Below are 13,662 nucleotides of genomic sequence, written 5' to 3'. Positions count from 1 at the left end.
CATAATTCTGTTATGTTGCAACTGGTGCCCAAAAAAAATTAACAAACAAAAAACAATGCAGAGTCATTCTTACAGTGGATTTCATGTATTTTACTGCTGGCTATTATCAACACAATAGAAGTTACAGGTGACTGTACACACAGTTTAACTTCTCTTGGATTAGAAGTTGTTTTTTTATTGTGAGACAATAGTGAGATTAATTATTTTTCCAACACATTTAACACTATAATATTTGATTATTTGCAGGGTTTAAAATAAATTTCAAATACACTGCTCAAAAAAATATGAAGGGAAGACAAAACCTCATCGTCACTGATTCTGAGTGGGTGATTTTTCTTGTCGAAGAAATGTATATCAAATTTGTATCATGTAGAGGTTAATTTGACACAACAATCACCTGTACATGCGAGTGTGTGAGTGAACGGCTGTTTGTCTCTATGCGTTACCTGTGGTGGCCTGGCATCCTTTTCGGAGAGTGCCCGACTGTCAACTGGGATTGGCACCAGCCACCCCGCGACCCTCATGTGGAGGATAAAGCGGTAGACGAGTTTTTAATTGTGATTTAGGTGTTCCCTTCAACTTCTGAGCAGTATATATATATGCCACACATTGTCAATTGATTAGCTGGTAAGCTAATTGCCAAACAATGCCAAGAAAAAAAAAAACATTCTAATTTAAAAAAAAAAGAAGAAGCATAGACTACCCGTATAGTAGGTAATCTTTGTGATGACATGGCACTGACAGACTGTTTGCTTGATGGAATTAAGGCTGAAATTCACAGGTGATATTAATGAAGTCCACAAAGTACAACAACAAACAGCTAAAAACACTCCACAGCACACAAGCCAACAAAATTAATTAAGATTTAAAGGCCACAGATCACTTTACAGCAGCAATACACATTCAAGTCATTCCCATTCTTTTAAAAACAATAACAATGAGTTGATAAATAATAACACTTTGGCCTTATTTGCATACCGCCTTTACCTACATCTGGAAAAAACTCAATAAAAAATAAAATAAAATCCTATGAGCTATACTTCATGACATGACAGAAAAATCCAAAGGAAAACTCTTCCTGAATAAAACTCTATAAATAGACACTCTGGCAATATAAAAAGTCATATAATGACACATAGTGGCAGGTGTTATTTAGTTCCTATGAAAATTATATCTGTAGTCAAACTTTTACAGCTCCTCTGTGACCATATGTTACATTACAAACACAACACCACCAACAAGTTCAACTCAATAGTGCGGTGCAGTCCCTCCTCTTTCAAGGACATCAGGAAACCAGCCATTGGTATTAAACTAAAATGGTTAAAAGTAAGTTTTCACACAACTGACAGTGTGCAACAATTATATCACAACACTGACCTCATTAGGTCAATAAATCAACAGCCAAATAAGTTATTGCTGTCTTGTTTTTTTTCACAGTGAGACCTGAGCCCAAATTTAATTTGAAATTAATACCGAGTTTCCTTAAGTAGTCACTTTCTTTAATGCTTGAATGGATTCATTATTTTTTAACAAATTGACTGTTAGTCCATATATGTGCTTTGGATTTTTCCCAGTTGCATTTTAGTGTTCATTCACTTGTGTATAATATAGGAATGAATAGAAGCTAAAAGAAAAGCTAGAAGGAAACACTATAATACAAGGGAATATGGATGGATGGGTTAAAACATAAATCACCACTGGAGTGGACATTTTAGAGTGAAACTCAGCGGTAACTGCAAATTAAATCCGACTCTGATCTGATCAGTGACTTCTTTGCTTACCTCAGTAATATTGCTTCTAAACTACACATCATGTCTATTAATCAGCTAATGGAAAATGTGCAATCAAGTCATCAGTGTTAGTGATTGGTCATCATCGGGCCTCTTCAGAACGGCACTGTATTTCATCGGAGCAGCGTCGGCTTTCAGCTGCACCTCCACCAAAGTGAAGATGGAGATGATCTGTAGAAATAAAAAAAAATAAAAAAAGACATGATGAACACTGCGAGTCAAACTGCTCGGTCTAGGACACTTCCTGTTTGCAACAGTCCAACTCCTCCAGTCTCACTGCTCAGCTTTCATCTGACAATAAAGTAGCCTCAAGGGACAACAAACAATATAGACAAACAAGATGGTGGCATGCAGTAATGCAGCAGGAGGGCTGTCATAACTGGTGCGTTCTTCAAGATACATATGGAAAAAAGTATTCATCCATCTATGTTTGCACCATGGAAATATTGCAATTGCACTGTATGCTTGCTCAAATAATGAAGTTTTTAAAGCTGCTGCTTAAGTGTAAACTTTTTTAACACTTTCCTCTCAAAACACACCTGCAGGCAACTCAAACATCATTTCATTTCTTTCTGTACCTCAGAATGTTACAATATCAATGCAATGATTAAATAATTGGATATTGCTAACCATGTGAACATCATCATTCAGTGCAAAAGTAGAGAACAGAGCATTTTATATTAAATAACTATCGTGTGTTTAACAACCTAGACGATGAGAAAAGACTGGTGAGCGGCTGTGGTTCTCACCTGCTCGACTGGCGCTTTCTCCATGTCGTCTGGTGTCCACACCAGAGTCAGTTCAGATTTCTTCCCCACTTTATGATGGTGAAATGAGTCAACGCCTACAACAGACTGAAGGGGAAAAAAAAAAATAAAGCCACTTAATCTACTGATGTGGTGTTTTATTACATCCACAGTCCGCTATCTATGGGCTATCAATTTTCTGAGTTTTTCTTCCTTGTAAATAAAAGTGAAATTGTGTACACAGTGACTTGAACTTAAGAGAAATAAATTGACATTCAGATCTGTAATTAACTGTACTGCATAATACACAGCAAACATTACAACACTTGAAGAGCCTCAGAGAACACAAAGGCGTTGTTTAAAATCTGAAATAAATGTAGTACACATTAACACACACATTATATATATATATATATATATATATAAAAATAAATTTAAAAAGTGAAATAGCTTTTTCTAAAATGATGGCATTTGAAAAACTAAAAATACAAGTAAACCCAAATGTCTTCCTGATTATATTTAAGGTGACCTTGCAGTAGATGCGTTTCTGCACTCCGTAGCGGAGAACCAGCACATCAAAGGACTGATCCAACACTCCCATCACCATTGCCTCGGAGTCCAGGGGGCCACACTCCTGTGGAGAAAAGAGCAAACATGGCTTTCAATACGTTCCATTTCAGTAAGCATACACAAGGCTGCAGCCAAGCCATAGTAGGCTGGAATTATTACTCTAAACATCATAGAAAAATAACTGGGTGATATCAGAGGAAATAAGATTTAAACACAATTTCTGACTTAAAATCTGTCAAAGGGACATTTGTTTATGCAATGGTTGGTTTAATAAAGTATTGCAAACAAACCAGAAAAGTATGTTTTCATTAAGTCCCAGTGATTCACAGCATGATACTAATTTGTAACCCACCTTTACAAACACTCCAAAGAAGAGGTCAGAGCTGAGCTCCTGAACTCTCTTTGACAGAGTTTTCTTGTCATTACAATGTGAAGCCTGTTTTTCCACTTCTTGTTGTGACAGTCCTAAGTGAGGCCCACACTCTGTATGGAAGCATTCAGTGGAGAAACATGGATAGGAGGAGGATAAAAACAAAAACAGATAGATCACAAACAGAGGCAGGAGAAGAAACAAATATTACATTAACTCAACATCACATCTGAAGCTGTGTTGTTCTGCAACACAAGGGAGACACTGTCTGTAACAATCAAGGCATTTTTTTAATTGTGTGTGTGTGTGTGTAGAAGGTACACACTCAGGGAAGAAGCCAGCAGCCGGTGCACGATAATGTCAGCGTAGCGTCTGATGGGTGACGTGAAGTGTGTGTAGAGAGGAACGTTGAGGGCGTAGTGCTTAAAATGCTGCTCGTCCTTTACTGCACCTGTGCAGAAGTAGAGCGCCATCTGTGGACACCAACAACACAGATTTAATACATATTCATTTTGAGTTGGCGTTTAATCTGAAGCTGACATTCATTCATCTAAATATTTCAGACCAATGCAGTTTTTCAATCTCTCAATTGCATAAAATAAAACAGTTCATTAATATTAATGCAGAAATTCACAACTAATCTAGTCCACAAAACAATAACATTATAATATTACTAAAAGCATGATTTTCAGTGATGTCACAAAGCTCTAACCTGCATGGGTCTGGAGCACATGTGGGTGAGAACTTCTTTTCTGGCACTGGTGTATTCATCATCACCAAGAGTGGTGTTGAGAGTCCTCTGCATCGTGACAAAATTAGGAAAACAAATAGTCAAATCATTATTTTCAACAATTACTCTTTAGCTTCACATCTCCATTGAAATACATTTCCACTAAACTATTGATTATGAGTTTAACCCTTTTCTTTGTGTAGTTACTTTAAAGAATAAACAAACATGATAGTAGTAACTGCTTAAGAAGGTTCTAATCGAGACCCATGACGCGTTAAATCTGAGATATACATTTTTTTGCTCACTTGAATCAATCCTAATAGAGAAGGCAAACCTTGCACTATTCAGATTATGGACAAACATGTTTTCTAATCGTTTCTGAGAGATCTGACATTTTGCTATACCTATAATACTGGGAAACCTACGTGCAATGCTCCTGCAGACGACAGGTCAAGGTCAATGCCTAACTGGTCGCACAGCTCCTGCAGCTCATCCACCATCTTGGCTTTTGGTGGAGGGTGGCGTCTGAGCAGGGCCAGCTCAGGAAATTTGCGGTAAATGTGGTGAGCGGTGGCAATGTTGGCAAGTAGCATGAACTCTTCCACCAACCTAAAAAAAAATAAAAATAGCTTAAATTAGACACGGAAATAGGAGTGATCAAGGTATTTACTGTGTGTCCACACAAGTTATACATTTACCTGAATATTTCGGAAGAACAACAAAAGGGATGCGGACACAGACACATGAGAGGAACATTTGTTACTCACTTGTTACTGTCTCTGTACTGGTAAACATAGCAGCCTTGAGGCATCATGGTCTCCTTATCCAGAGTGAAGGACAGTTTCATCTGAAACAAAGCACATGATGCAAGTTAACAAAACATGTTAGAAAGAGGACAAACTGTATGATCTCGTTTTTGTTTCTGTACATTCCTTAAAGATCCTGTTAAGCAAATTCAGCTTTTGTCTTCACACATTATATGTTGGAAAATAGTGGCTGAAAAGAATTATGTAGTTAAATGTAGCACAGGGAACATACTTGGCTCAACTCCTCAAACATAGTGATATAAAAACTCTCAGCACCTTTAACTGCGGTCTCAAGTTCACTCGTGAGTCACTGCACCTGCTCCTACACTACTGCGCGTGTTTTACTCGCTAGCTGAGATGTCTTTGTCCCACAATTGTGTCTTACCTGGATGTAGAAACACACAGAAAACACTGACACTTTGCCTGATTTCCTAATGTTTAATTTTAGATAGAGAAAAAGAACAGAAAGAGGCGCAGACTTGTTCTGTGAGGCTGCAGGTGCTGCTGATGGGAGAGTGGAGGACTGCTCCTAAACTAGCTCTGTCCAACATATTGTTAAACTACCACCAAAATGGTGAAAATGTTGCTTCTCTACATGTTATCAGAGCATTTATGTTAATATTCTGTACAACCCTGACTAAATGTGACGGATTCTGGTCCCAACTTGAACGGATAGACCAGACTCTTTGCTCATTTGCATTTTTCATGCTTAAACCCATATTAAAAGTTGTACATAAGTGATGCACCCTAACCCCACCCTAACTCTAACCCAAAAGACATCACATAAACCTGGGACTGACCTGGTCTAGTCTGAGGGCTCCGCCTGAAAAGCGCTGAGCTCGGAGGTTCTTGGCAATAGAGTGCAGGTTTAGCACAGCCTGGTGGATCTCATCGATGGGATGCACAGGGTCCATGGGTGGCAGCTCCTCAGTGGAGAACATCTTCTCAGGGGCTTCAATCATGCTCTGAGCATGGTCATAACTCAACTTGACGCAGGAGCAGATAACTGAACGGCCAAACCACTCACTCAGGATCTGGAGGGTGAGTGAGGAATAACAAAATGATGCGAATTAGAAAAACAGAAAGGATGGAACCTATGGCCACTGCCAGGACTGTAGCTTTAGTACATGAGGAACCTGCTAAACTAGGTTAGATCGTGGGTGTTACACCTGTGCAATTCTGACAGGTCAAACCATTTTAAATGATCATACCTTCCCCTCGGGTGTGATTTTCCAAATGACGGAGAAGGTGAGTCTGTCAGTGAGAGGGTTGAGACTGCACAGCTCCTCACAGAGCAGCCTGGGTAACATGGGAATCACCTGGACATTGACAAACATATGAACTCAGTTCAGAGTACTAAAGAAAAAAAAAGACTAGTTAGGCAACAGAGAAACCAAACTTAGATCAGTTAGACATGAAGTGATGAGTTGAAAATGCCATAAAGCAATAGTTTGATATGTAATAGCAGAGACTGACTGTATATAAAAATGAGCATAGTCTTCAGTTGCAAAACCAATTCCCATTTCCAAGCCTTGAGATTTACAATGCAGTATTTTCAACTGGAAATTCAAGGACGTCGCCTGCAACCAGGCCCCCATTGGACGATAACAGCTGTCAATCACACTGGTGTCCACTCATATGTGCTGTATTATCCGTGTTCCTCTAAATGTAAACATAAATTCAAACCCTTGACTGAAAACCATTAACTCTTCAGGATTTTTTTTAACCAACACTGAATCAAGTGAGAAGAGAACTCATTATCCCACAGACTTTCATTCAAAAGGAGTTCTTTAGGCAACAAGAAAAGTTGCCCCCTTGTGGCAATCTGCTACTTCCACCCTACTTCCAGGACTTCAATGTTCAGACTGGAAGACATTTTGAAATACAGTCTAAAACAAGCTGATGGGAAGTGCTCACCTTTTGAACCAGGTACACACTAGTTGCTCTTTGGCTGGCAGTGGCATCCAGAGCATTATCCTCCTCCACAAAGTAACTGACATCAGCAATGTGGACTCCCACCTCAAAGTTTCCTGTTAAAAACATCCAATGAACAACATATAAAACCCCTGTCATCATAAGCATCAACTGCCTCTAATGAGATGTCACCATCAAGTGTTAGACAGCAATTTACCATCTGGGAGTTGTTTACAGGACAGGGCGTCGTCAAGATCTCTGGCAGTCGCAGGGTCAATTGTGAAGATACACTCCTTCCTGTGTGTGAAAAAAATAGGTGTTTTGTGACTTATAATATATGGTCTATTTTCTTTAAAACTACCAATAGTCCCATACAATACACTAAACAATATCCTGTATTCGACTCGTTTAGAGTCAGTTCTTACTCAGAAAGCATATTTATTACAGAAAATAGGGAAGGGAATACAGCATACATTAATTACTGCACATATACTGATTCTCACAGGCATACCTCAGGTCTCTCCTCTTCCTCAACTCCTCAGGTGGAATTGTCCAGGGAAGGTTCTTGGGGAGACAGTCCAACGCCTCATCAGAGAACTCAGAAAAGTCAACATCGTACTCCATCAGGATGCCTTCCGTCTCTGGCTCGATTTCTCCAGCTTGACCAAGAGTCTTTGCAAGTCGACTAAGAGGGGGATCATTACGATACAATCAGATGGGGCTGATAGAGAGATACTGCTACCTGCAACTAACTTGTGCATTTATACACACCCTTCTGCGAAGTTACTGTCGGCTGACCAGTTGGTGATGCGACAGATGAACAATGTGTTGACGTAGTCACCCGGACGGGAACTGAAGTCTTCGGGACAGTCTGCCAGCGGAACGTTAATCCGTGGCATCCGATGGTCCACGGGGGAGAACATGGCAAAGGGTTTATCAGGTAGGAACTTCAGGAAGCCTGTTGCTGCCCTTGAGTGTTTCTTTTCAACTATGTACACCACCTGAAAAACAAACAGAGGATCAGTTAAGTTTAGTTTTCTATATGCATACAGAATATTATTTTCTCAGGAAACATGAGGAAAAAGTACAATAGAAGTTCAAACAAAACTACCAGCACGATAATGCAAACTGATTTATCAGTTTGAGGTTTCTCAGGATTTTTTATTACTTATAAATGTGAATATTGTCTTCGCTACAAAAAACAAAATTATGACAATCATTAAAATGGAATCATTTTGGTTTGTAGTCAAAACAAGGAATTTGAGAGCATTATCATTCTGAGACTGAAACATAGAAATAGTAACATATAGGGAGCTCACTTTAGCTGTCTTTTGGAGTATCTCCCCATTGGAACGTGGGATTGAACGGTTCTCCTGCAGCCCCCCTGTTCCAATAAGATGAGGAAATTATTATTAATTATTTTTTCAATAATCTGTAGACACAGAATAATAAATAAATATTTAATCATCGGTTAGCCATAACAGAATATGAGCTTTGGACATCGCACTGTCTATATTGTGATTGTGAATGTGGCTGCTACAGTACCTGTGCCAGCAAGGGACATATTGTGAACTTTGCTGATAAGTTCATCCTGGTCACTACACTGACCCTCCACAATACCATCAGGCCTGGGGGTATGCTCTCTCTTCTTCTGCGTGGTTTGCACTAAGTTTTCTTTCTGGGTCTCTGACCCACTGGCACCCTCACAGTCAGTATCTGACCGTACAACCTAGAAAGACAGAAAACATTCTCTTTGATCAGTCACTATAATTGTGTTTACCTTCCAGAAAGAACATACAAACTTATGTACTTTACCTTCCACTGTTCCCGTGGTAAGAGCTGCACCACCACAACGTCTCCATTCAGAGCTCTGTTACGAGCTACAATCCCATCCAGAAATATGTCCCGTGTGTCATCCTACAGACAAACGATATGTTTCATCTCCTTCCTTTATAAATTCTAACATACATTTTTCAAAATGAATAAGAAAAAGGTAGTGGCTAATACAATGAAATCACAGTTACTGTGTAGACGTTAGATTTTAAATTTATTATAAGAGGAAAATGAAAATAAGCCATATCAACTTACAAGAGATGGGATGAAAGCTTCCTGGTACTTCTTGGGGTTGATTCGTAATTGTCCCTGCAGAAGAAATGCATTTGACACTAAGCTTTCTAATGAACATAGTGTACGTATACATGTTCCAAACTGCATGACATCAACAACAACTACAGGAATAACAAAGAAACTAAGAGTCCAGTCCAATTTCAAAATGTTACTTAAATACATCTTCTGTTTGTATGTTACATATTTATACACAGATGTGTGTAAAATTACAGCAAATTTGGACCCAGATGTATTCCAGTGTAGAGAGACTAGAAGGAACAGGGAGTTAAATGAGACACAAATACAATTCAACCTCAATTCTCTACTCATGAAACTATAAATACAATGAAAGTATGTATGTATAAGTGTTTATTTTACTATGCCTGAGGAAGTACCTGAATGAGCTCTCCTCTTTTCAGGCCATCGGAAACCTCCTCAAGAGTCCTATAGGGTTCAAACACTTGTTTCTTTGATCCTCTGCCACCTTCATTTTTGTTTTTTTCAGCTGGAGAATAAGTAGCTGACGCTGAAAAATAAATAAATCATTGATTGCAGCATAACTAATAAAACAAACTGCATTATAAAGACCAATACATTATTGCTGAGAGTTAAATTACCTTTGGGCTGCTGTGTTTTTTTGTCCTTCCCATTAGGAGACTTGGGCCTGGACATCTGAGCTTTAGCTGCAGGCTCTTCTCTGCCTCTCTTTTGTTCTAGGTCCTGGGGCAGATTCTTTTTCTTTTGCTTCTTGGACTTCTCTTTTTCCTGTCCACTTGTACCAGCTTTCTTTGGAGACTGTGAGCATCCAGCAGGTGGGCTGGTCTCTTTTGAAATAACATCTCTATTTAAGTCCTTGTTTTTCTTCTGCTGCTTCAGTTGTTTATGTGAGTCATTAGGTGCCAAAAAACCAATCTCCTCACCAGACTCTATGTCGCCATCGTGGCTGGTTGTGGTGTCCCTTCTCTGCCCCCGTCGCTGCCTGTCAGACACATCTTGCTGCCTTTCGCAGTCCTGCAGGGCCTTGCGGCTGCTGAGTCTCTCCATGTACAAAGACAATGAACTCTCCTCTCCTTTACTTTTCAAGGAAGAGGGGGAGAAGTCACTTGAATCGGAGAAACTATTGGGCACTTGGTCCCTTTTGCGCTGTGGTATATTCAGCCTGTCACTTTGGGCTTTGAGCAGAGAACTTGGTAAATTTTCCTCCCTTTGATAAGACAAGTCCTTTGCATATTGATCTAAATACAAATTGAACTTGCTGCTGTGATGCTGGCTGAGAAGCCTAGCATAGGCGTCTTTACGTGTAGAGCTTGAATGATTCTGGCTGCGCTTTACTTCTTGACTCCGGATAGCATTTGTAGATTGTCGAGGTGAATCCATTTGGGAGTTCCTAAAAACACTGAAAAGGCAAAACAAATACTTTTTTTAGTGTCGCTCTTCTGTCATAAAACAATAAACACAATTTTTAATACAAGCTACAAAGGATCAAAGGAAATGCGATTTATCATTTCAAGGCTAGCCAGTCAGGGCTGATAGAAAGAATATGACTATTACAGCTCTCCTGTACACCAAGAGAAATAATTGTCATATTATCCTTCATTTCCTGCTGAAAATCATAAGAAAAGCAGAAGAAATTATATGACAGACAGGGTATAGTAGGAGTTTCACTCCAGAAGATGGCAGCAATGCAACCTCATGACTCCACATGGCCATTAAACCCCATAGAAGAATACAAATAGCAAGACAAGGAAAGGGGAAAACATAGTGTGGAAGTAAATAATGGCAAATGAAGCAGTGCTGGGACAGAGATACAAAAGAAATGCATTCAGCATAATGTTCAAATCTCAGGAGTGAGCAGGCAGAGAGGAGCCAGTGACCGTGAGTAGATTAAGAATCGGTCTGAGATTTTAAGTAGAACACTTTATGTAATAGGAAAACGTCTTACTCGCCACTTTAGTTATCATCATGTGACAGAAGAATATGTTCCGACTAAATGAAGAGTGCATGAAGAAGAAAGAAGGACGTCAGTTTAAAATTTTAGGCCAAATATAGGCAGGGATGGCTGATGTGGTGGAGTAAACAGACTCAGTAGAGGGGTGGTGGCCATGACATGACAGACAACGTAGAAGACGAAAACTGTGATTTACGAGCTGTGGTGGAGAACTTGGATACGCGACTAAGTACTTTGAGTTGTGACTAAGAACTTTGAACTGTGGGGGGCAGCATTACGCCTCTCAGTGTACAGACTGTCGGAAAATAGCTTTTCGAATACACAGAGCTCAATATTTAAAGTATTTTGAGATTACTTCTTTCTGATTAAACCCCTCATTTTAAAAGTGTATTTTATTATAAACATAGAATCAGTTAACAAGAAGTATGAATCATTCATACTTCTTGTTAACTGATGCTAGGTTTCATAATGAATGTGTACGCAAAAGCAAACACACCACTTATCAGAAACAGACAAAAATAAATCTACGTTTAAATAGCAACCGGAGTAGTTTATTCGTGTCACATACAGTACTAGTAAGATAATTCAAGTAGTGGCAGTTTGATACGATTACACTCCATGATATGATGACAATGGAATAAAAAAACAATCCAACTTTCAAGGGGAGCATTTCTAAGCTAGCGGCTAACCATTAAGCTAGAAGCGGTGTCTGGCGAGCTTCAGCTAGCAACCTGGAACGCCGACGGCTGCTTTGACGTCGTTAATTAACGACTTGTGTGTCAGACAGACAAGGTAAACGACTCGAAAATATGTGCTATTAAACTAAACGTTGTTCAATTATTACCTTTAAAACTTGGTGTTGAAGCCTTGAGTGTCGTTCAGGACAAAACTGCTAGCTGCTGCGTTCACGTCCGCCACTGTTACGAATGGCTATAACCAGGCTACGTTTAAGTGCAGTCGTAAAAATCGGAATTATCTCATCACGCTGAAACGAAACCTAATGTCTGATTCGTCTTCTTCTTTCGACTTCTCCCTTTAGGGGGCGCCGCAGCGGACCATCTGCCTACATCTTTATGGTTTGTTTGTTTGATTTTTGTGTTTTAGTATCGTTGTCCTATTTATTGTCCCGTTAATTCATTAGATATTTAACATTAGTCTTTTTGTTGTTGACAAAAAAATGGAACTGGGGTTGACAGTGTTGCCAGTGCAGCAACTGTACAGCTGAATGACTTATTGCAATGACCTGGTTATAATGACTGGAGGCCCGAAATTAACCTTTAGAGGGCAGCAACGACCAAACATTTCATTTATGTGACGACACAGTGACATACTGCTGTGTGAGGAGACATTATATTCACTCAGTCACATCATAGAGGCTTGTCTGCAATATATAAGGACAATAAGCATGTCTCCCTCATTTAAATCATGTAAGACTGGTTTTAATTTGGACAAGAATCGGGTTAGATTTGGTTAGAGTAAATCTTCAGAAATTAAGACAAAAGACAAAAAGACAGTAGCTATTTCCGTCACCACATCAAACCCGTTATTGGTTTGATGTGGTGGTTAGAAAAATATACATTGTACTTCTAGCATCCAGCCACAAAATACTGCATACTACATACTGCATACTGCAATACTATAATAATGATAATAATAATAATTTGAAGAACACTGTACGCCACTTCTTTTTAGGTTCCTCCAATAACTGAGGGGGGTGGGGTTCTTTTAGAGGGCCGTTTATTCTTCTATTGTCTGGTAATCTAAAATACCCTTTGGAAGTAGGCGTGTGAGTGAAAGAACGAATGATACGGGAGCCTCTATCACAGTTGTGGTTGCACAGACCCAAGTTGTAAAGCATGTAGATGAAGCAGCAAATATCTATCAATTATTCATCAGGTCAGGGGAAGCAGTGTGGCTCGTAAAAAAAGATGAAATAGAGGGGGCATGCAGAAGTTTTTTTCTCATCTTCCTTTCCCTCTCATGCTCCTCTACAAATCATCCCTATGCCAGATTCACCTGAACCTCATCATGCAGACTGCTTAAATATGAATGAACAAAATAATGAAAGTTCTACAGTTATTTTATATTTACAAGTGCCTGTTCTGGGAACATGTCTCTTGCATCATTGCACATCCAAGTATGAGGCTGAGGGTGAATATATGAGCGTAAATGTGCGCAGGAGTTGTATAGTTGTTGATGCTGCAGGGCCAGGCTGCGTTTCTTGAAGCCAGCTGCAGCAATCAGCCGGCCGATTGTGTATATGTGTGGTCATCACCTTCCACTGCCATGGCAACGGTCTGTGAGTCAACCCAGGGCAATCTGCACACTTCAACAACCATTTACAGTCAGGGCTGACTCCTGATTAGTGCTGGAGAATTTGAGCTCTAGATGAGCACACAGCAACAACAACAAAAAAATGCATCTCAAACTGTCTGAAGAGGGCAGCACTGACTGCACTGCTGCTTTTCACACTCTCATTGGATGAGTGTAAGACAGTCTTGTGTATAGACCAAACATGTACACAACATACACTGTATCTTCATTAGGGCTGCAACTAACCATTATCTTCCATTATCGATATCGATGTTAATTATTTTCTCAATTAATTGATAAGTTGTTTGGTCCATAACATGTCCAGATTTCCAAAATAAATCAATGTCTAACAGCTAGGTTTTGTTCACA

General features: G+C 39.4%; 1 protein-coding gene across 1 annotated transcript; it reads right to left on the bottom strand.

Annotated features, from left to right (window-relative positions):
- Positions 1-69: 69 nt before the first annotated feature.
- dis3l2 (DIS3 like 3'-5' exoribonuclease 2) lies at positions 70-11,946 on the bottom strand. Its single transcript, XM_044039291.1, has 21 exons — positions 11,825-11,946; positions 9,650-10,428; positions 9,428-9,558; positions 9,015-9,068; positions 8,742-8,843; positions 8,472-8,655; positions 8,246-8,310; positions 7,698-7,927; positions 7,438-7,611; positions 7,144-7,223; positions 6,930-7,042; positions 6,224-6,331; positions 5,813-6,046; positions 4,974-5,053; positions 4,632-4,815; positions 4,189-4,275; positions 3,802-3,949; positions 3,459-3,589; positions 3,066-3,170; positions 2,540-2,644; positions 70-1,961 (listed from the first exon to the last, which is right to left on the bottom strand). The coding sequence occupies exons 2-21, from the start codon at positions 10,407-10,409 to the stop codon at positions 1,845-1,847; spliced, it is 3,192 nt and encodes a 1,063-aa protein (XP_043895226.1). The 5' UTR covers positions 10,410-10,428; positions 11,825-11,946; the 3' UTR covers positions 70-1,844.
- Positions 11,947-13,662: the final 1,716 nt, after the last annotated feature.

Source organism: Solea senegalensis, linkage group LG1 (assembly GCF_019176455.1).
Source record: "Solea senegalensis isolate Sse05_10M linkage group LG1, IFAPA_SoseM_1, whole genome shotgun sequence".
Lineage (NCBI taxonomy): Eukaryota > Metazoa > Chordata > Actinopteri > Pleuronectiformes > Soleidae > Solea > Solea senegalensis.
This window is presented reverse-complemented; position numbering and strand designations above follow the sequence as displayed.